Raw genomic sequence first — 21,307 nt, forward strand, 5'->3', positions numbered from 1 at the left:
TAGTCTGGAGGCAACTTCTCAGAACTTTTATTTCTAGCTCCCCTGTCCTGCCCATCTCTGCCTGCCTTCTCCACCTCCCTCTTCCTTTTTTTCCTCCAATTGCAGCTACCAAGCAACTGGAAATTCATGTAGGCCATGAACAGAACTGGAACTGCCCCCCCCAACAGCTCCAGGGAGGGCCTTCTCCCCCACATTATCTTGTGTCTCTGTGCAGTCTGTCAGTGAGGATCTTGTACTTCTGGGTTACTTCATCAATCCTTGCGGCTATACAGAAAAAGAAACACAAACAACAAAGTCAGTTCAGCGCTTGCAAGCTTGAAAGAGGCAGAAGCTGCCATCCATACAAGACTCCCCATCTTCCTACCGGAGCCCCTGTCCTCCCTATTCTGCTCAGGCTGTCATTGGGCATGACCAGGTGGTAAGGGGACCACTCCCACCTGGTCCTCAAAGGGCTTGGAGCTTGGGGGTGCAACATCTACCATGACCCAGAAACACTGATCAGGGAGCTGCTATAGGAGCCCCTTTGACTGGTGGTAGGCCAGCAGCTCAGGGGTCTCTGATTGAATCACACTGACCAGACAGTGCCAAAGGTCAGACCAAGATGGGTGTCTGCCACCTCAAAGGCCAGGAGTTACTCTGGTTTTGATGGTGAGTGGTTTTAATCAGATACCAATATGTGCACCCAGTAACAAAGCCAGGCTGGGTATTCCCAATGCAAATGCAGAGCTCTTCCAGGTAAGTGGAAGGTAGTTTCTCATAGAGGCTAAAACCTCTAAATTGGTCAGGTAGAAAATGAGCAGGCAAAGGTTCAAGTGGCTTTGGAGTAGATTTGGCACTGCTCCTTTTACCCGGGAATGCCTACTGCCCAAGAATTTGTCTCAAGGCACATCAGAAATCTGCACTAACAAGAACTGAGCCGGGAGCCCACCATCTCCACATCCCTGAGGCCACTAGGAACCAAAGCATGGGGTGGGGGTGCCTAACTCATACTGCCAAGCTGGCTACCAGTGCTAGTATGCCCTACTCACCAGTGAGCGGGCACAATGCTAAGACTATTAATAATCCTTATTGTAGTCATGACAGCATAGGTTATGAACAATTTACTAATAGTAATTATGTGGACTACAGTGAGGGCAACAGTGACACTGGTGATTAGGGTAAATACTATAATAAATTTTAAGATGGAGGATCCTCTTGTAGCTCAATAAGTAAGAAAAGACTCCAAAGTGTCTAATACACATTTGGCAGGTGTGTGCCAGGGCAGAACATAGAAAGAAGGCCAGCAGTCAGAGAAAATCCCAATAAGGACCTGGTTGGTTATACAGCTACTGGAGAGGATGAGGGAGGAGTATCATAAGTTCAAGGCGAACCTGGGCAACTTAGTGAGACCCTTTCTCTAGTACTGGGGAAAAATGTCCCCAAAGGAGACAGCACAAAGCCTATGATCTAAGACCAATACTTGGGGGAAAAATCAGTGAAAACAGCTATAGTCAAGTGCTTTACTTTCTGCTCACTAAAACAGTTGGGGGAAATAATACACTAAATCAAAAAGCTTGTAAGGAAAGGCTGGGAAGTGAGCAGTCCACAGGGTACCTAAAAGGACCTAAAAAGCCCAGCGCTGTGAAAATGCCCAGGAGAATCTGAACAAGTTTTCAGTCCACCTCCTGGCTGACCCTGAGACTGAGCAAACAAGAAGTGGAAGAGAAGGAAGCACTGTCAACTGCTTAACTGTTGGTGAACAATAGAAATCTAGAAAAGTCCAGAGACCTCCAAAATAAGACATATAACCAAACTGGCAAAAGCCAGAAACAAGCAGAAAACAAGAAAATGAAGAGACCTGTTACATACAAGAGCCTTTAACAAGAATACAAGTTGGTTTCATATCAGAAGCTAGGAAGGCCAAATGGCAGTGGAATGATACAAAGTATGGAAGAACTATCATCCAAAGAGCCAAATGAACCTTCAAAAATGGAGAAAACCAGATGCCTCTGAAAAGACTTTTGTGCAGTGGATGGTGGTTAAAACAGAAACTCACAAGTACTCAAAGTGCTGTGGAGTGCTAATTCAAAAACAGGAAACCTATATCATACCTCCAACCCCCAAGGCTCAGGAAACATCAAGGAAGAGGAGACGGAAAGACCGTAAGAGCCAGAGGTTAGAGAGTACTCAAGCAAAACAGGGTCTTCTGAACATGGCAGGGACATTGCACTCATGACTCACAGTGACTGTGATTGCTTACACAAGATCAAGCCTGTCGACATTCTAGCATGAAGCTGGAGCAGCTCACAAGTCCCCACCCCTAATGATGGAACTACTGGCAGCTGATGAATGCTAGGGTAAGGATAGGCAGTTTTCTTTAAGAATGAGCCCCCGGTGCATCAATCATGCTCCAGTGAACGGCCCTACACAAACACAAACACATACACACACACACACACACACACCACGTGGATAGCACAAATTAGCTTTGGTGGGATTTATTTTTAAAGAGGACATTATGTTAGAAGTCTAAGAATAAGGATAAATCTTGAAAACATTAAGGGTAAGAGTAAGGATTGAATATGATCAAAATACATGTATAATAGTCTCAGAAAATTAATAAAAAATACTACATTGAATTTTTTTAATGGAGAAAATAAGGAAGGCATTCTAAGATCAACAAAAACTGAGGGAATTTGTCACTGATGGACCTTCCCTACAAAGCATGAATGAACACTAGACAGTGATTATCAGCCTATATCAATAAAGAACTTGAGGCCAAGCAGTAGTGGCGTCTGCCTCTAATCCAAGCACTCAGGAGGCAGAGGCAGGTGGATCTCTGTGAGTTCAAGACCAGCCTGGTCTACAAGAGCTAGTTCCAGGACAGGAACCAAAGCTACAGAGAAACCCTGTCAAAAAAAAAAAAAAAAAAAAAAAAAAGAGAGGTAGGAGAGGGAAGGAGAGAGAGAAGGAGGGAGGGAGGGAAGGAAGGAAGGAAGGAGGGAGGGGAGGAGGGAGGGAGGGAGGGAGGGAGGGAGGGAAAAAATAAGGAATGAATGAACTTGAAAGCCAGGTCTGTGATTCACATCTGTAATTCCAGCATTTGGGAGGCAGAGGCAGGAGAATCGCTGAGTATTTGAGGTCAACCTCATCAGCATAGTGAGTTTCAGACCATCCAAGGCTACAGAGTAAGACCTTGTCTTAAACAAACACCAATAAAAGTAAGAAGACAGATAAATATGACAACTAGCATAAATGTATTTTTGATTGTAATTTTCTTCTAATTTCAAATGCAACTGCATAAATCAGGAATTATAAATCCATGTTGATGGGCATATAATAAATGCATTTCAATCTAAATTTAAAAATAACTTAAGTGAGAGGACAAAGAAATTCTATTAAAGCACACTTTTGTGTACTATTGAAATTAACTTGGCACCAGAGTGCATTAAGTTATTAGTTGTAATCCTGAAGGCAAATGGGGAGAGAATGAATATATTTTTAAAAGTTTATATGATCTAGCAATTCTGCTTTAGACCCAAGAGAATCAAAAACACATTCACACACACACACACACACACACACACACACACACACACACACACAAATCTAGCAACGTTATTCCTAACAGCTAAAATGAAGGAATAATCTGTATGTCTCCTAATAGATAAATAAATAAAAATATTTTATTTATTCCTCACAGCCATATCAACCATACAAAAGAATATAGCATTTGGATGAACTTTGAAACTACTGTGCTCAGTGAAAAAGGACAGTCTAAAGGTCACACACTGTTCAATTCCATTATAAGAAAAATGTCCAGAAGAGACAAGACTATAGAGAAAGACAGTAGATCAGTGTTTGTCAAGGGCTGGGAATTGGGGGAAAAATGGGAGAGATTGCTATTTTTTCTTTCTTTTTTTTCTTTGAGATAGGGTCTCATTATGTAGCTCTGGCTATCCTGAAACTCATTACATAGACCAAGTTAACCTTGAACTCACAGAAATTCACCTGCTTCTGCCTCATAAGTGCTGGGATTTAAAGGTGTATGTCACTACACCTAGCTTCTGCTATAGAACTTCTTTGGGGAATAATAAAAATTATTCCAGGGGCTGGAAAAATGGTTCAGTGGTTAAGAGCATTTGTTGCTCTTCCAGATGACCCAGGTTCGATTACCAGCACCCACAAGACAGCACACAATTGTCTGTAACTCAAGTCACGAGGGATCTGATGGCCTCAATGGGCACTGTACCCACATTGTACACAGATATAAATGTAGACAACTACACCCATATACACAAAATAAAAATAAATATTAAAAAATATATTCCAGACTTAGTTGTGATGGTTGTTCAACTATATGAACTGTGTAAGTATCCTTTTAAAAAAACACACAACTAGATTGTTTACTGTTGAAAGATTGAGTAAAGATGTTATTAAAATAGGGCTTATGTGCAACTCACTTGTATAACATATATAAAGTCCAGATTTACTCTCCAGTGAAGTGAGAAAAGGAAAAAACTATTTTTACCTTATGGATTTATTTTGTTATTTGTTTTCTTATCTCTATCGTACAAAGACAGAAAAAAAAAGAGAAACAGACTAGAATAGAGAACTCAGAGACTCTTGATGACTAACAGAATGATGGCTTTATAGACCAATGGGGAAAAGAGTGCATTTCCATTAAGTGCTCCTGGGAAGATGTACATTCATACAGAATAGAATGAAACTGGACTCCCATCTCATGCTATAATCTGGGAAGATTACTAACCTAACCACAGAAAGGAATGATATAAAACCTACTCCTTGTCATAGTAGGAATGCTATCTACAGTAAATATAAAAGATGCTTTCCATAAAGGAATCATGGCTACATTTGACCACACACAAGTTATGAAAAGATAAGCCACATTATGGTGCAAGATGTGTATACTATGCTAAGCATCCAAGAACCTAATGTACCATATATAAAACAAGCTACAAATCAATGAGAAAACATGAAGTTTTTACAAGTTAGACTTTAACAAGCACTTTACAAAAAGGAAAGATTAAATAATCAATAAATGTATGCAAACGTGCAACTCTGTAGGCACTCACTAAAATACAGAATAAACATGCAGGAAAATACTGTTGCACATGCCGTACACATCATCAACTAAAGTCAGACCACGGCTAGTGCTGATGGGGATGTGCAGCTATGGGACATCACATGGGGGCCAGGCAATGTGGCAGGCTGGAGTAACTCTACTCCCACAAAGACATCCTGGAGAAACTGGTACATGTCTACACAAGGAGATATGTTCAAAAATGCCCAAAGTAGTGCCATCTGTAAAAATCTCAAACTGATTGGGTATGGAGGCTGATGCTTGTCATTCTAACACTCTTGTTAAGTCAGAAACAAGCCTAGGCTATATAGTAAATTCTATTCTCAAAAACAAAGAAATAAATAAAAGAACCCCCAATTGAAAGACACACCCAAGTCCAGAAAGAGTGGACGCTGATTACAGCACTGATGCACAGTGTGACACAGGATGTGCCAGCTGGCTTTATGTCAACCTGACACAAACTAGAGTCATGTGGGAAGAGATTGGAATCTCAGTTGAGAAAATGTCCCCACCAAATGGTTTGATGATAGATGTGAGAGGGCCCAGTTCACTGTAGGTGGTACCACTCCTGGGATGGTGGTCCTGGGTGCTGTAAGAAAGCAGGCTGACTAAACAGTAAGCATCACACCTCCATGGCTTCTGCATCAGTTCCTCCTCCATGTTTCTGCCTTTGGTTACTGCTCTGACTTCCCTCAGTGATCGACTGTGGTGTGGAACTATAAGATAAAATAAACCTTTTCCTCCCCAAGTTATAGTCATGGGGTGTTATCATAGCAATAGAAACGCAATGACATGGGGTAAGATGTAGCACTAGATGGCAGGATCAACAAACCAAGGCTGGCTGTGTATTTTCATAGATGAAATTTTGCTGAAACACAGCCACACTCATTAATGGAGGACCAGGTATGGTGTTGCAGGCCCAGGCCTTTCATTCCAGTTCTCAGAAGGCTGAAGCAAGAAAATTACCATGAATTCAAAGCAAACCTGGGCTTTACAGAAAGACCTTGCCTCAAAAAAAGTACAATAACAAACTTAGAGGAGTATAATTAAAATTAAATGCAGATACAGTTTTGCTCCTAATAGCAAAATTATAAAAGAAAGGAAATGAAAATAGGTTAAAGAATAGCAAGAAACTGATGAAAATTATCATAGCCAGCATCTGTGGTTGCCAGAATGTGGTTTATTTCTTTTAGTTTTACCTCTATACATCTCTGAGTTATCCCAATTTCCTGTCAGGAATGCTGAAAGCATTTTTTTTCAAGGGAAAGAAAACAAGCATTAAAATAAAAAATTAAGCAGCCAGTCTCCTAAGAACTGGCCCAGCACAGAAAGGCAGAGGTCCTGCCACGGAGCATACTTGGGCTAAGTAGGCAGGGAAACTGCCCCTCAGCCCCAGGCACTTACCTAGACTTATCCCAGAGTTGATGCTGCCCCAACAGTTTGGATCTCCTTGTTGCTTCCTCACTGCTTCCATAGCTTCAGCAGAGGTGTCTGCGATCTCCATAACGACTCTCAACAACTGCCAAGACAAAGAGGACAGGTAGGCATTAGTGAGGCTCGTCTGATGGCATCTGTTGCTTCCCACCCAATCTTACACTGAAGCCCCAAAAGACAGCCAACATAAAGAGACAGAACTCTCAGCTGAAGAGTTTCCCTTCAAACCCAAGTCTCCTTCTTCCTGGCTCAGTGGTGACTACACACTATCATGGTACTCTGGCAATCCTCAGTTTAGTGACATGCTACCACTACATGCTGTGACAGTCTGACTACAGCAAATGGCAGGGCAGAAAAAGAAACATTCTACCAAAAATGCCTCTGTAATGAGAGTTTCCCTGTACTGGGAGCCTTATGAGAGGTTTGGAAATCTTGGGTTTTCTTGTTCTAACCTAAAATCAGCATCATGGCACTGTGAGCCAAAGTCAGAATTGTGCACACTGCATAATAATGGGAATTAAGTCCAGCTGCTGAGCCTGGTTTCTGAGAAGCAGAAATATGGCAGAGCCATGTTCACTCAATGGCTTAGCCACAAACCCAACTGCCTCCTCTCTTGTTTGTTTGTCTAGCCTAGTACTCGGACACAAGCAGGTTTGGGCATGTGAGAACAACTCCAGCATAGAGACTAGGACCAGGGCACCAGACTGAGTCAAGTAGAACCCAATGCATGGAATGCATGAACCTCCCTAGAGGTATAAGAGGTAAGAATGGAATCCTCCTAAGTTGCGCGCGGGGAGGGGGGGGGCTCTTGGAGATAACGTCCACATCAGCTCTCATCACCTCCCCAAGGTGCCAGGAATGTCTGTCCTCACCTGACAAAGGTTCCAGATCCAAAGTACTATAATGTGATTAGTTGAAGAGCCCAGGCCAAGCCCTCTCAAGCTCTTTCCCAGCCCCTAGACCTGACATCAGGGGCTGCTAAGGTATAGATACAGAGATAGGGAGGTGTCTTACTTGACCACAGGAAGCCAGAGTCTGATAGACAGCTTGGATGATGGGGCCACTTGGGTGCAGGCTGGGTACTGGGCGCTGGCAGCACTGTCCCAGCTCATCATCATAGACTTGGAGGAAGGCCAAAACAAGCTGGTAGAAGTCAGAGACGACCAGACGAAGCTTCTGAGCTATGGGACTGCTGTCAGTCCCTGCTTTATGCCATGCAAAGCACTGCAAAATCAAGGGTAACAGTCACTTGAGGACGCTCTGCCTAGCCAGCCTGGGCTGCCATCAGCCTACATAACACAGGCTGATATAACATAGCACACCTTAGCAAGGAAGAAAGTTTCCATAAAGGAGGAGATTGGGGGTGTAAATGGAGTCTCAGCCCAAAGGAGGAGATTGGGGGTGTGAACGGAGCCTCAACTCTGAGGCTAATGTTTGCACAGGCCTCAATCCCCATAGCCAAATAAATATCTAGCCTGATCAACAGATGCCAGTAGGGCTGAATTTGAGAAGACATGTGAAGGCGTACAGTCAGGCCTGGTGCACAGCTGCCACCTGAAATCCATTATTTCCTTTCATGCTCAGACCCTCAGCACATACCTCGGCACTCTCACGGCATTTCACTCAGCACACCACGCTGAGGGGGACATCACTTGCCCTAGAACTCAGCAGGGCCTGTTCCCCAAGTCCCAAAGTCCCCAGAGCTGGTGCCCTTTACCTGGTCTCGGAGTGTCTGAAGCTTAGTAGCACTCTCTTGCAGATACCTGGCCAGATCTGCCACCTTCTCTCCCTCTGACTGGGCATCAGAGCCAGCCCTGCAGAGGAAAAAGGAGAGGACATTGTCGGCTCTCTGCTACTGCTGCTGTAGGCAGAAGGCCACTATAAGGTCTGCCTTAGTGAACAGAAGCAAGTTGGGGTGATATCAGGTAGAGCCCTCCTGGAGACCTACTCTGGCAGGTCATCACATTGCTTGTTGAGAGAGGACTTTATGTCCAGGGGCCATGGGTCATTCTCAGGCTTCAAGATTGCACACAGGTTGGGGCTGGAGAAGAGCTCCCCCAGCAAGGCCTCATTTTTCTTTGTGGTGTCTTCAATGTGTTCCTTCACGCTGCAAAAACAGGACAGGCACTGAGTACACTATTATCAGCAGGAACATTAGCCCAGCAGTCCCAGATGGGGAACTCTACTGCCTACATCCCTAGCCTCTGCTTGTTTTGGCCTCGCTAATGGCCTCTTGCCTGCAGACACCCAAGTGTTAATTCTACTCCTATACATATAGGTTAGTTCCCCCCAAAGTCTACAGTGCAAGGATCTCAGGCAATGACCCAACATCCCAGAGACACAGCTATCCCTTGTTGGGCCACTGCTTGACCTCTAAACAGCCAGTCCAACCCCCAAGACAGTGACTAGAGTTAACTGTCTCAACTTATGAGTTCTGTAATTCCTGGACCAATATGTGACTATTGCTGCCACAGAGGTATAGAGAGACTCCAGATGAAGATATTTTCCCTTACCAACCTACCACCCCCTAGCCAAGACCAAGACTAGCTGTCAAGGGCACCCACCTATGCCACTGACACCTTTACCTAGAACTACCGGAGCATCCAGTGGCCAGGCTCTGCATCATATCCAGCAACTGGTCCATGAACTGCAGCTGCTTCTGGGGACACTCACAGCCCTGGCAGGGAAAGCCACATACATTTGCCACTAGACCCAGGTCAGGCCTAGACAACTGTTCCAGATGCCCGATCCTATGCTGCCCTTGCTGTGGCCAATGGCAAGCGACCTGGCCAGACAGTTGCTCTTTCCTGTCCCTGACCCTTGCTGGTAGCCTCTTGATTTGGCTCAGCAATAACATCCTCAGACTTCTGCCACAAAGTTCTCCTTCTGAGGCCACATTTCAGGCTGCAATGACACCTGGAAGCACACTGCAAATGCAAAACGCAAAATGTTGTCAAAACATATTACAGTGTGAGTTTGTCACACAGCCAGAAGGGTAAGGCTTATTGAATGGGTGGGTGGCATGCAGCAGGGCCTACTAAAGCAGAATAGAGCTCACAGGGATCTGATGGTAGCCTATTCCACAGGGACACCTCCAAGCAAACTCCTCAGTCAATCCCTTCTGGCCACGAATGGCAGAAGCCAACAGGTACAGCATGAGGCCTGAAGGTGGCCTGTTCTCCGGCAGGGGCCCCTAGACTTTCCATCAGGAAGGCCACAGGTTTCTGTACAGCAACTTGTGCAGGGCTGACCAGGTCTCCTGCTTGCCCATCTGCCCAGGTGATGCAGGGAGCTGCCCAGTGAAGAGTCCAAGGCTTGCCTTCTTCTAGAAAGTCGATGATTCCCCAGGAGCAGACACTATCTTAGAGGCCATGACCGCTCCACAAATTCCTGTGAAAATAGGGCACCAAGCAAGGCCTATTCCCTTAAGTGTACCTTCTTACCACCCTGGCCTGGCACACACAATTCTGAGGAAGACTAATCGAAGAGTCACTCAATCACCATCACCAGTGCAAAATCACCTTGAAGAGCAAACAAAGACTGAAAGCTGGTGGTAAATGCAGATGCTGAAGTGAAAGGGGCCAAGTGGTCCCTGGAGAGGAGTAGTCTCAGAGAAAGCCCAGTTCCAAGATTCACTGCCACCTCCATGAGTAGATGTGGGATGTCCTTTTGTATATGTGTTACTCTTATTGATTAATGAATAAATCTGCTTTGGCTTATGGCAGAGAAGAATATAGCCAGGCTGGAAAAATAAGAGAGAGTAGGCAGAGTCAAGGAGACACCATGTAGCTGCTGAAGGAGCCAGATGCTGGAACCTTACTGGGTAAGCCACAGCTTCGTGGCTATATACAGAACAACAGAAATGGATTAATTTAAGATGCAAGTGTTAGTTAATAAGAAGCCTGAGCTAATAGGCCAAACAGTGTTGTAATTAATATAGTTTCTGTGTGATTATTCAGGTCTGGGCAGCCAGGAAATGAACAAACAATCTCTGGCTACAATGAGTGAGTTAGCAAAACACACTCCAAAGACCCCAACTCACATCTTCAAACTGACACTTGCTTCTGGGACATTTTATTTTACTTTCTTGTTCACTTAGTCTCCCCATTTACCCAAGAAACACACCTGCAGGGCAGCCGGGGGTAAAAGCTATTACACTGCTTAAACTGGAAACAGTCGAGACAAAAACACAAGTGCAGCTGTCATTCAAGACCTCACAAGGCTTTTGGTCACTTAGTAGAGAGTTAGCTCCATTACCTCCCCCATCGCACGCTCTGGAATGGTTGTGTAGCCTGCTTAGGGTTTCATCATCACAGACTTGCCCCATGTAGTCCTGCTCGATATCTCTCAATGAGCTCCCCAAAGCCACTTACAACCCTTCTGGATGACCAGGATCCAACCCTTACAAGACCCTAGTAGAGTTAACCTCCAGCAGACTGGTCTGTGGTTACCTTACTAAAGCCCATAACTAAACCATACTCTGTCTCCTCTCTGCTCCCTAGCAAAGGGCAAGACCCAACAATCACACTCTGGGAAGGTTTAGAGAAATGGTAAAGTGTGAATTTTTATGAATTCATTCTTCAGACCTTACCAGAGTATGATTGCTGGACCTTGCCCCTGCCTCTACCTTACTACATGAGCAAATACAGTGGGTCTGGCCACTCCTCTACTTTCCCCATTATCACTGGTATTCAAGCTATTATTTCACATGCTTGGCCACTGCTATAAACTGCGAACAGGTCCCTCAAGGTCTATTCTATCTACCCCATCTCCACATCTTAACCATGGCTATTTCTGTCAGACGAAACAAAAATTCCTGTTCCTTAGCTCCAAGTTCCCTAGGCCACCACCTTACACATACTAAACCCTTCTCTGGCCTACAAAGGCCATCACACCTGCCCAGTCTGTTCTATTCCCTTCCCTTGTTTTCATTTGGCTCTAGCCTAATCAGCCTTTTAACAGTTGTTTAAGCATATCAAGCACAGACCACCCCAGGGCTTTTGTACTTGCTATTTTCCTAGATGTTCTTTTTTCATTTAGAGACACTGTTTTTTGTTTCAGTTTGCTAAAATTTAATTCAGTCCACAAAATTTAAAGTGTATAGAGGATAGAGGAACTGAAAGCCTTAGAGATATGGCATAGAAGAAAGAGATGAAGAAAATGACTACATAAATCAGTTTCAGAAAGTCTGAACCAGCCCTGTCTGCACAGCTGACTGACTACTAAGCCAGGGGAAAAGCCAGGCCCAGGTCTGAGGTTCACCACTGGGTGGCGCATACAGGATGCATGGTAAGAAGGTGAGCTGACAGTGGAAGTTCAGGCCAGAGAGGAGGGGTGGACCTGGCTGCATAAACTAAAGCAAGTCAGCTGGAACACATGGATCTCAACTCTCCATGAAATTTAACAAGATTCAAATACTAGCCACCATGTCCAGGAAAAAAATCAGTGTTACTTTACTGAGGTAACAAATGTTCCACAGTGAGGGAAGCCAAATGGGGCCAGTGACAGAAAACAGATGGGAATTCTATGTTCTTAATCTTCAATTCCCTGTGAACCTGCCCTACTTAAAAACAAACCCTCACTGTAGAGACTCAACAGCACAAAGCAGCACATCCTCACCAAAAAATGGTTCATTAGTTCCTCAAAACTGAAAACAGAATCACTACATACCTAGCTCATATCCAAGAGATATGACAACGGGGATCAAACAAAAACACACAGACTGTCCACAACCCATCACCCACAACAAATAATTGGAAACAATTATTTGAAATTTAGACATTTTAACGGTAGGGTAGGGTTTCTCTGAATTAACTATGAGGTAGATCAGAGACCCTCAGGTAGGGTAAAGTACATGGGTTTGAGAGCCACAGTCCTAAATCGTAGGCCTAGTTCAGCCACCACGTGATCTCAAGTGAGTTTCTGATACCTAGTTGGGAAATGGAGCTATAAAAAACATTGTCTGCTCAGGATGGGTGTGACAGTGACTGAAATATATTACCTATCTTGATACTATATATTACGTACCATACTAGCCAAGTATGACATCAGCAAGTGAGAATGCACTCTGTCCTTTTGATCATCATGAACCAGATATCCACCTCTATTTCCATTTCTACTACAGGCCTCCCCATTCTGTCTATCTCCCTCAGAGATTTCTGGCAGCGCTTAACCTAGGGACGCCTAGAGAAGCAGTCTTGCCAGGCATGCAGGCTCTGGAGCCAGAAGCCTGTCTCATCCACTCACCAGCCTAGGACAAAAGCATGTGCATCCTCTGTAGGGAAACAAGAGGGTCCTTTCTTACCATCAGAAGATCCCGGTCATCTGGTGTACATAACATCAGCTCATGGCCTAGCTTCACCATCTCTGTTAGAATACAAAGACCTTGTCACTACAGGCACCCTCTCAAAAAGAGGAGGATACAAGACATCCCAGAACTAAGAGCAAATAGGGTACTACTAAGGCTTCTCTTTCTAGATATGTTTACAGACACAGAAGTAAATGAAGGGTTATTCACCATACTCTGTACACAAGACATAGATGATAGTTGCCTGAGAAGCCATCAGAAATCAGAAGGACTCCGGCATGCACCACATGTCACCCTTTTAGAGACTTCATGAGGTTAAAACAAAATGATCCATGGCTCACATCTGTCCATGTCCCAAATGCCTTTCATTCTCCTGACATGTCATCTTGAAGGTGAGTCTAGGCTCTATTTTACAGATAAGGAGTCTGAGGCCTCACAAGGAACAGGAAACATTTAGCACATCTTTGCATGGCTATCTAGTATATAAACAAAGGCCAGAAAGCAGTGTTTCAGAAGTACCTTCAACCCCTCACGGGCCAGGCTATGCCTCAGCAGCAACAGAGCAGGTACAAACCTGTGTAGGACATGTTATGAAAGACTCATTGGAAGAAGTGGCAGAGAGTATCTATGTGGCCCTAGGAATACTCTGCAGATGCCACTGTGCCTCCACACCAGCCTGCTTCAACCACAGCCCTTAAACCCTTTTGACCCTGTCTTCCTCCTCTCAACAAATCCTGCAGAGCACACCTTTCCACCCATTCCCCAATATCGTGCCTCAGTCACTGCAAGAGCTGTACTGCTGCCTCTGTGTTCCTATGTTTACTACAGTATCCCCACAGAGCCTGATGAACCCAAAGGAAGACAAAACCTGTAGTGGCATTTCATTCCTATTTTTATAAATAAAGCTTGCCTTAAGATCAGGGAGTAAAACAGCCACACTGGTCATCAGACCAGGCAGTGGTGACACACACCTTTAATCCCAGCAGCCACACTAGTTTGCCATGGAAACATGGTGGAAGTAGTGCATGCCTTTAATCCCAAATCTAGAGAGGATTATAAAATGGGAATAGGCAGCTCACAGACACAGTCTCATTCTGAGAGTCCTGGAGGCAAGATCGCCATTTCAGACTGAGGTAGAGGTAAGAGCCAGTGGCTGACTGTTTTGCTTTTCTGACCTCCACGTTGAACCCCAATTTCTCTCTCTGAGTTTTTATTAATCATGTTTCAGCCTTCCTTGGAATAAAAGCCAATGCCCTTCCATGATCTATAACGCCTAGCAGGCGCTAACCCTATCCCATCCTGATTTCCAATCCGCCTCAGCCATCTTTGTTCCCTGCTCTTCCTCAAAGCTGCCAAGCATAGCCCAAATCAGTGTTTTGCATTTGCTGTTCCCTTGCCCTGAACAGTACTCTCAGCCTGGCTGAGTTCCTCCCTTCTGCCATCTTCTCAATAAGACCACCCTTCTTCCAACTCTCCCTAAGTCACCTTTCTTTCTTAACTGGCAGTTTACACCCTTCTCAGCAGCCTATCACTGAGAAGTTTAGTCTTCTTTAGTCAGCATTTGTTATCCATCATCTGATATTTAGGTTCCACAAGGGTGGCACAGTTCACTACTGTACCCTAGCACTTCAAACACTGCCTCACGTGTCAGCCAAACTCGAGAACTAACCACTACCTGTCCTTGTTTCTACTTCCACTCTGACAAGTACTCAATACATTCTAAGGAGATGAAGCAGGCAAAGGCCTTCATCTTCACAGAGGGAAGTAAAGGCTGGATCTAGTGAAGTTCAGACTGCAGGCTAGGGCTTTCCAGAGAAATCAAGTACTGTTTCCAAGCCTATGAGTGGAATCCTGCCAACAGGAAACACCCTACTGAATCCAAGAGGGCAACTCTCCCCAGATAACTGATTTGGCAATGCCAGTTGGTGCACAGTTAGAGGCTCAAGTTAAGTTCACCCACCCTGCAGTATTCTGAATACACACAGGCTGATGGAAAGTCTTTTAAATTTTATCAATGTTTGGCCACACTACAAGGAAGGAAAAAACCCTACCCTTTTACACAAATTGCATTTTTGCTCATCTTCATCTAATTTTCATACCAAGTTAAAGAGACTTTCTATGAAAACCCATCAAACTAATGAGGTTACAAGGCAAATCATAGCAAGGAGCAATAGGGGACTCATGGGAATACCATGTGGACAGAATATGCACATAAACCAGTGAAGAGAGACGTCTGATAACATCAAAACAATCATGCTCTCTACGTCTCAGTGCTATGATGGGCCAATGTACTATTTGGTCTTGTGAGAAGCCTCCCATACACCGTATCAGGGAAGGCCCTGATTCTAGAAGGCTCTAATAATAACCACAGAGCATACACCATACAAAATAAAAGATCAGTTCATAGAAATTTCACAATTCAGGGAGACACTGTGACCAAGTTCAAAATTGTCCAGAATTCACCATCAAATGTCACACTCCCATAAAGAGACCTACCCTGTATCTTCATATCCCCCGCAGTTCCTTTCAGTGAACTGAACTTGTCCTGCAAGGAGGGACAGACCCTGTGGGAAAATAGCAAAGTCGGTCAGGTGCCTGACTCATCACCCCTCCATAACTATTCTCTAAACAGAGAATTACCTGTACATACTAAATGCCAGTGAAAAGATACTTTTAAATGATTTGTTTAGTATCATGTGATTCTTACCATCAATAATTATGGGAAAATACTTGAGAAAAATTTCCTTCAGAAATGTGAATACTCAAAGTTCTCCCACACAAAAGTGGTGGGTGCCGGGCTGGAGAGATGGCTCAGAAGTTAAGAGCACAGGCTGCTCTTCCAGAGGACCCAAGTTCATTCCCAGAACCCACATAGTGACTCACAATCATCCATAATGAGATGTGGTACCCTCTTCTGTCCTGCAAGCATCTATACAGCCAGAATACTATATATGTAACAAATAAATAAATCTTTGTTTTAAAGTGATGTGTGCACAAGAAGGGAAGACTTTGGAACCTCACAATCTGGCCTGAGTGCACACCAACTGGGGCATTCACTTTCCATTCAATCCATCTAGCTCACTCCTTGTCAGTCTGGCCAGCCCTGATTCAAAGGTCTTCCAATGAACAATGACACCTCTTTGGCCAATGGGACTTCCATGGGACTCTATTGCCCTCTTGGAGTGAAAGCTGGCTAGGACCAGAAACTGGCTTTCCCTTAGGTATCCCTGGAGCCTAGGACATCTCTAGGCAATGACCAACACAAAAAAAATGAGGCCAGTGATATAATGAAGGAACTATGGTGGCCTCTACCATTAGTAAATACCAATGCTATATACCCTCTTTTTAGAGGTCATTTTATAATTTTCTTTTTTTGTTGTTTTTTTGTTTTTCAAGACAGGGTCTCACTCTGTAGCCCTGACTATCCTAGATAGAACTCACCAGTCTGGCTTGAACTCAGAAATCCACCTGCTTTGCCTCCCAGATTAAGGGCGTTTGCCATTGAGTTCTGTTTCATTTTACACTTTTCAAAATCCCCAATTCAATCCATGTGGGATAAGCCCACGCATAGGCTCCCAGTTTGGGTTTTTAAAAAAGTTTATTGCTACATCATCCCATCCATTACTGATGATGCTGTCTCTGCTGCTTTTGGGCTACCCTGGCAAGAGTGAGTTGGAGCAGCAGCAGCTGGTCATTCATAGAAAAAAGTCTTGCTGAGCTCTGCTTTGAGACCCTTGAAGGCTCCAATGGAAAAGGCTCTGTTCACAAGGCTGTGCAGCCCTGTCCTTGAGGGAGGCACACAGATAAGCGTAACAATGAGGCCTCAGAGAGCAGCAAGCCTTGAAAGAGTTCCCAGCTGGGTAGAAAGGTTCCACAGAGAAAGGCAAGGGAGAAGGCCTCCAACAACTCCCATTCCCTCAGAAAAGCCCATCCAGCCCTGATTTCCACCCCTGGTTTGGCTCTGGAGCCTTAGAATATGTTTTTGCCCCCCCACCAGCCCAAGGAGCTAGTCACCTAAACTAAGAGCTCTGGATGTAGGTAAAGCAGGTAACCCCCAGATAACAAAATGTTCCTTCTGTAGAACTATTGTATCACCTTGGTGATATGTGTGGCCTGCACCATAGTATCTGGGCCTGCTGACCAAATATTGTGGAAAAGACACAGTGATTAAACAGGACTGACTTTTTCTTTCCTGGAGTCATACTTGCCCCAGGGTTGCAGCAGAGACAGGTATGGGACCAGGCTGCCTTAGAAACACTGCCCCCAGGATACACTAAGAAAAGCCCTGGTTCTTTGCAAGCTGGGGTGAGGAAGAACAATCTTGGAAGCTATTTTCTATTACTGGATTTTTGGATCATCAGGTACCCATCAAGCCAACAGTAATCATAATTCCATAAACATAGGCCACATCAAATCCCCCAACACAATCACAAGCCCAGGGCTCTCATTAAAGTTCATCGTGTACTGTCAGGGCTACTTCACCATCTTGGCCAAGGCTCTGTAGCCAGCACTGTTAAATAACCAGCTGCTCTCCTGGAACCCTTTGAGAGGACACATTCCAATGTTCCCCCCAGGAGACACCCCAAGAGAAGGAAAAGAATACAGAACATTACCGCATAAACATCCAGTCCAGTATGTCCATCCGGTACTTTGAGGGCCTACATAGCAGATCCAGAATTGTCTTTGGCTCTGCAATATACAGACCATCAAGAAAGGGGCAGCTTACAGCCTAAGCAAGGAAAAGGAAAGTAAAAAGAAAACCTGTTACTGTAGGGTAGCAATGCATTTCTGTCAATTCGTGCTCAGGACCCCTTCCTAACCCTTCCACACACTTCCCACCTCCAAGAGCATGGTGCCAGCCAGAAGCACCTCCTGGTCTTGCCAAAAGTTCAAGTCCCTCTCATCTTCACCCAAGCCTCCTGTGACTTGCTACACCACCACTTTTAAATGTGTTCCCTCTGGGCTCCATGGCCACAAAACTAGGAAAATGCCCAAGAGTGGATTAGAAAGACTAAGATTAAATCTGAGGGCTGGTGGACGGAGAGAGAAGGTGATCAGAGTCAAGGGCAAGGGGAGATGGGAGGGAGGTTAGTGAGGGGGACAAGGGTCCTGGACTAGCTCTCTGACTTTACACTGATGCATGTACCTTAAGTGCACCTGGAATCCCTACCTCTAATCCAGCAAAATGGCTGTCTCCAAACCCAACTCCACCCACTTCTAACTCTTTGAGAGTGAGGCCTACACCCTCCATTTTTCTTCACACACTCCAAGTTCTCAGCCTCAATCTTATAAAGTTCGGTGGAGACTGAATGAGCAGAGGTCCGGGAACCCCAAAGAGCTAAGACAGACAATCCACAAGTCGCCCCTAAGGCTTTGCCAGGACCCACCACTGTGGATACCTGTGGAGTGGCCAATTTTCACAGAAAGCTCCAGAAGGCCTTGAGACAGGGCCCTGCCTGGTCTCCCATCCTGGAGTCCCTGGCTTACAGTACCTTCAGCTTTTCGAACACCTCCACAGCCGCCTTGACCACATGGTCATCGCCCACATCATCGCAGTAGCTGTCACCAGAGCCGTCGCCGCTACTGGCGGCTGTACCTTTCTCCGCCATGTTTTGCGTTCTGAAGCACAAACGGTTCACGCCCCCAAGCTTGCAGGCCGCGGCCACACAGATACGCTTACAGCAGTTACTTGGGTCTTTCCGCCCACTACTCTGCGCGCGGCAGGGGCGGAGCCACCCGTCAGTCCGTGGGGACAGAGGCCCACGCTCTTTCTCACTGAGCCTTCCTATTGGGCTGCAGCTCGGCCATTGTCTGCGCGCGCCTCAGGGAGCAGAGTGCAGCGAAGAGGATTGGGCAAGAACCGGACAGAGGCGGGCTGAAGAGGGGTGGGGGAGGAGGCGGACTAGGAGCGGCGGGAGTGGGGCGGGGGCGGAGTGGGCAGAGGGGGGAGTGGGAGTGGGGTGGGGGCGGAGCGGAGGGGCATCGAGGCGGCACAAGAAGAACTTGGCAAAGCCAGAGTAGCTCCTTTAGAAAGCAAAAGCGTGGGACTCCTACAGGTCAGACTCTTCCAGGAGGGGGCGCTCCCGCTTTGTTCGGGTTCTCTTTGGCAATAACAATTGGTACCTAACGGAGGAAGGCAAGGTTTGGTAGAACTAAGACCTGAGCAATCCATCTTGTTTCCTTGGCACACGAAGTCAGTGGGAAAGTTCTTAAATTCGAATCTGACTGTGTCACTCACTAGCTGTATAACTTTTGTTTTTGTTTGTGTTGCATGTTTTGTTTGGGGGCTTTTGAATCAGGATTTGTAGCCTAGGCTAACTTCAAATTTGTGATTCCCCTGCCTCAGCCTCCAAAGCACTGTGATGACAGGCATGCACCATCACGCACAGAAAATTGGATAACTTTGAGCCAGTTACCTAACTTCTCTGTGCGCCCTTACCCTTGGATAAAAGTTGGATAATGAGACTGCCTGCCTCGTTAGTTTACTAAAGAAAATGACAAGAGGCAATACTTTCTATGAAATTCCTAAGGCCGAGCCTGACACATTAACAGTGCCTGTAAGTGCTCATATTAGCATCATGCTGGGTCTCACACACCTTCCTAGTTTTGGCTTTCGTGGATGCTCTTGTGCCTCATCCCTATCCTGTCCAGTTAAAAATCTCTGGCCTTTCAAGCTCAACATATTTAGAGAAATAGTAGTCAGCCCCCTTATTCCTAGAACTCCAAAAACACAGTTTGCTATCATTTCAACCCGGGATCAGGTGATTGGATAAGGCAAGAAGGAATTGAAGGGTGATTATTGCTCAGGAGTTAAGATCCAGAAGCCATCTATTGCACTCATGTGCACGTCCTCTGTGCATTGTAATGCCATCTCCTCAAAGAGGAATTATGAAGGCAGATCAAGAAGCAAGGAAAAATGGGGTATGAGGCACGTGCGTGCAATCCCAGAACTTGCATGTGCACATAGAAGGATCACTAATACAAGGGCAACCTCAACTACATAGTGAGTTAAACTACTTGAGACTGTACTCCATAAACAAAGAAACAAACCAAAAGAGGCATAGAGTCTGGGGAGATGACTCAATCCGTGTTTGTTTTTAAAATTGGAATAAGAAGCATACCTGTAAGCCCAGCTCTGAGAAGATGATTCCAGCCAATTGATAAGCTTTCAGTTCAGTGAGAGACCCTGTTTCAAAAAATAAGATGGAAGGCTGGAAAGATGTCTCGGCCATTAAGAACACTGCTATTCCTCTTTCAGAGGACCCAGGTTCAGTTCCCAGCACCCACATGGCAGCACACCACCATCTGTAACTCCAGTTCCAGAAGAACTGAGCACTGTATGCATATGGTGCATAGACATAAAAAGAATCATTCACAAATAAGGTAAAGACCAACTGAAAAAGAAGCCCAACATCAATGTCCAGCCTCTAAATTCCCCATACCCCCACATATATATGCATGCGCACACCAGAGAGCTGAGGAGGGGGAGTGTTGTTAGCGTACTGAAACCCTCTGACTGCAGAGGGTTTTCAGTGAAGTCCTTGAAGGAGGGAGCAGGGAAGAGTTTAGGGCTAACAGAAAGGGCCCCAAGACTGGCCCAGCTGAGAAGTCAGGGTCTAATTCCTTACTAAGAACTTGGAAAGTCACGTTCTTCAGAGGACAGAACATGGATCCTCCCAACTTGAGATGAAGAAATCTGGGGAGAAGGCCCAGCATCTTGGCTCAGTGGCCCAGTTCATAGCAAAGTACCTTAAAGGCCTCTTTCTATCCTCCACAAGGTTTCTGTAATACAAGGGTGGAGGGGGCTTTGGGGTGCTTGTTCTTCCTTTTATTTTTTTTTTTTTACTTTTTCCTGCCTTTTTCTATTTTGTTATTTCTTCCTTTCTTTTTAGAAAAATTATTTCAATCATGACCCTAGCTCAGACATTCAAATTCTTGTGGGTTTTTCATGTGGATCTTTCCTAGGACTGGGGAATTTGGCGGGAGAAACCACTGCAGTGCTACTGCCTCCCTCCACCCTCCCTCCATATCCTCTGCTCCTGAGGAAAGGAAAAGAAACCAACCCCTGTGTATTCTGGAAGAAAATCCTCCTTCTCCACCCAGTCCCAGGGAGCCAAAGCACTGAGCAGGTCTTTCCCCAGCTCAGCAGCTTTGTCTGTATAGCTCCAGGAGGGGCCTGAACGATTGGTGCAGCCTAGAGAAGCAAAGTCCATCTACAGAAGCCCTGGAGGCTAACTTCCTGCACCAGGGCCACAGCAACAGAGGGCAGCCTGCCTTCCAATTTAGTCATGGTACCTCTCAGCCATCCTCCACTGGAAACTGGGGCAGAAATGTAGAGAGTTATGGGACCACTCAGTAACAGGAAAGAAGAGCACCAGTCGTAGAAACTTCTGGAAACATAAACTCGAGCTCAACATAAGGAAGCATATCTCCAAAAAAGCTTTGTCCATACATTAACTGGCTGGAGGGGAAGGGTGATATAT

General features: G+C 45.3%; 1 protein-coding gene across 2 annotated transcripts; it reads right to left on the reverse strand.

The window, feature by feature from the left end:
* Positions 1–3: 3 nt before the first annotated feature.
* Positions 4–18,628, reverse strand: Haus7 (HAUS augmin like complex subunit 7). Of its 2 annotated transcripts, XM_050125021.1 has the most exons (10): positions 18,317–18,628; positions 17,438–17,553; positions 15,321–15,388; positions 12,822–12,883; positions 9,103–9,194; positions 8,466–8,624; positions 8,235–8,331; positions 7,532–7,741; positions 6,488–6,602; positions 4–264 (listed from the first exon to the last, which is right to left on the reverse strand). In XM_050125021.1, exons 1-10 carry the CDS (start codon positions 18,431–18,433, stop codon positions 194–196), a joined length of 1,107 nt encoding a protein of 368 aa, XP_049980978.1. In that variant the 5' UTR covers positions 18,434–18,628; the 3' UTR covers positions 4–193. The 2 variants fall into 2 exon arrangements, with proteins under 2 accessions (XP_049980978.1, XP_049980979.1); XM_050125022.1 differs by lacking the exons at positions 12,822–12,883; positions 15,321–15,388; positions 17,438–17,553; positions 18,317–18,628 and adding an exon at positions 9,576–9,858 and having other exon boundaries at positions 9,103–9,444.
* Positions 18,629–21,307: the final 2,679 nt, after the last annotated feature.

This window comes from Alexandromys fortis, unplaced genomic scaffold (assembly GCF_014885135.2).
Source record: "Alexandromys fortis isolate MF-2015 unplaced genomic scaffold, M_Fortis_MF-2015_v1.1 scaffold_225, whole genome shotgun sequence".
Taxonomy (NCBI): domain Eukaryota; kingdom Metazoa; phylum Chordata; class Mammalia; order Rodentia; family Cricetidae; genus Alexandromys; species Alexandromys fortis.

Coding starts and splice junctions, on each gene's coding strand:
- Haus7 (XM_050125021.1), bottom strand. CDS start 18,433: ATGGCGGAGAAAGGTACAGCCGCCAGTAGCGGCGACGGCTCTGGTGAC. Junction 12,884..15,320: donor GGGGGATATGAAGATACAGG/GTAGGTCTCTTT, acceptor GTATTCTAACAG/AGATGGTGAAGCTAGGCCAT. Junction 8,332..8,465: donor CAATGTGATGACCTGCCAGA/GTAGGTCTCCAG, acceptor TTTCCTCTGCAG/GGCTGGCTCTGATGCCCAGT.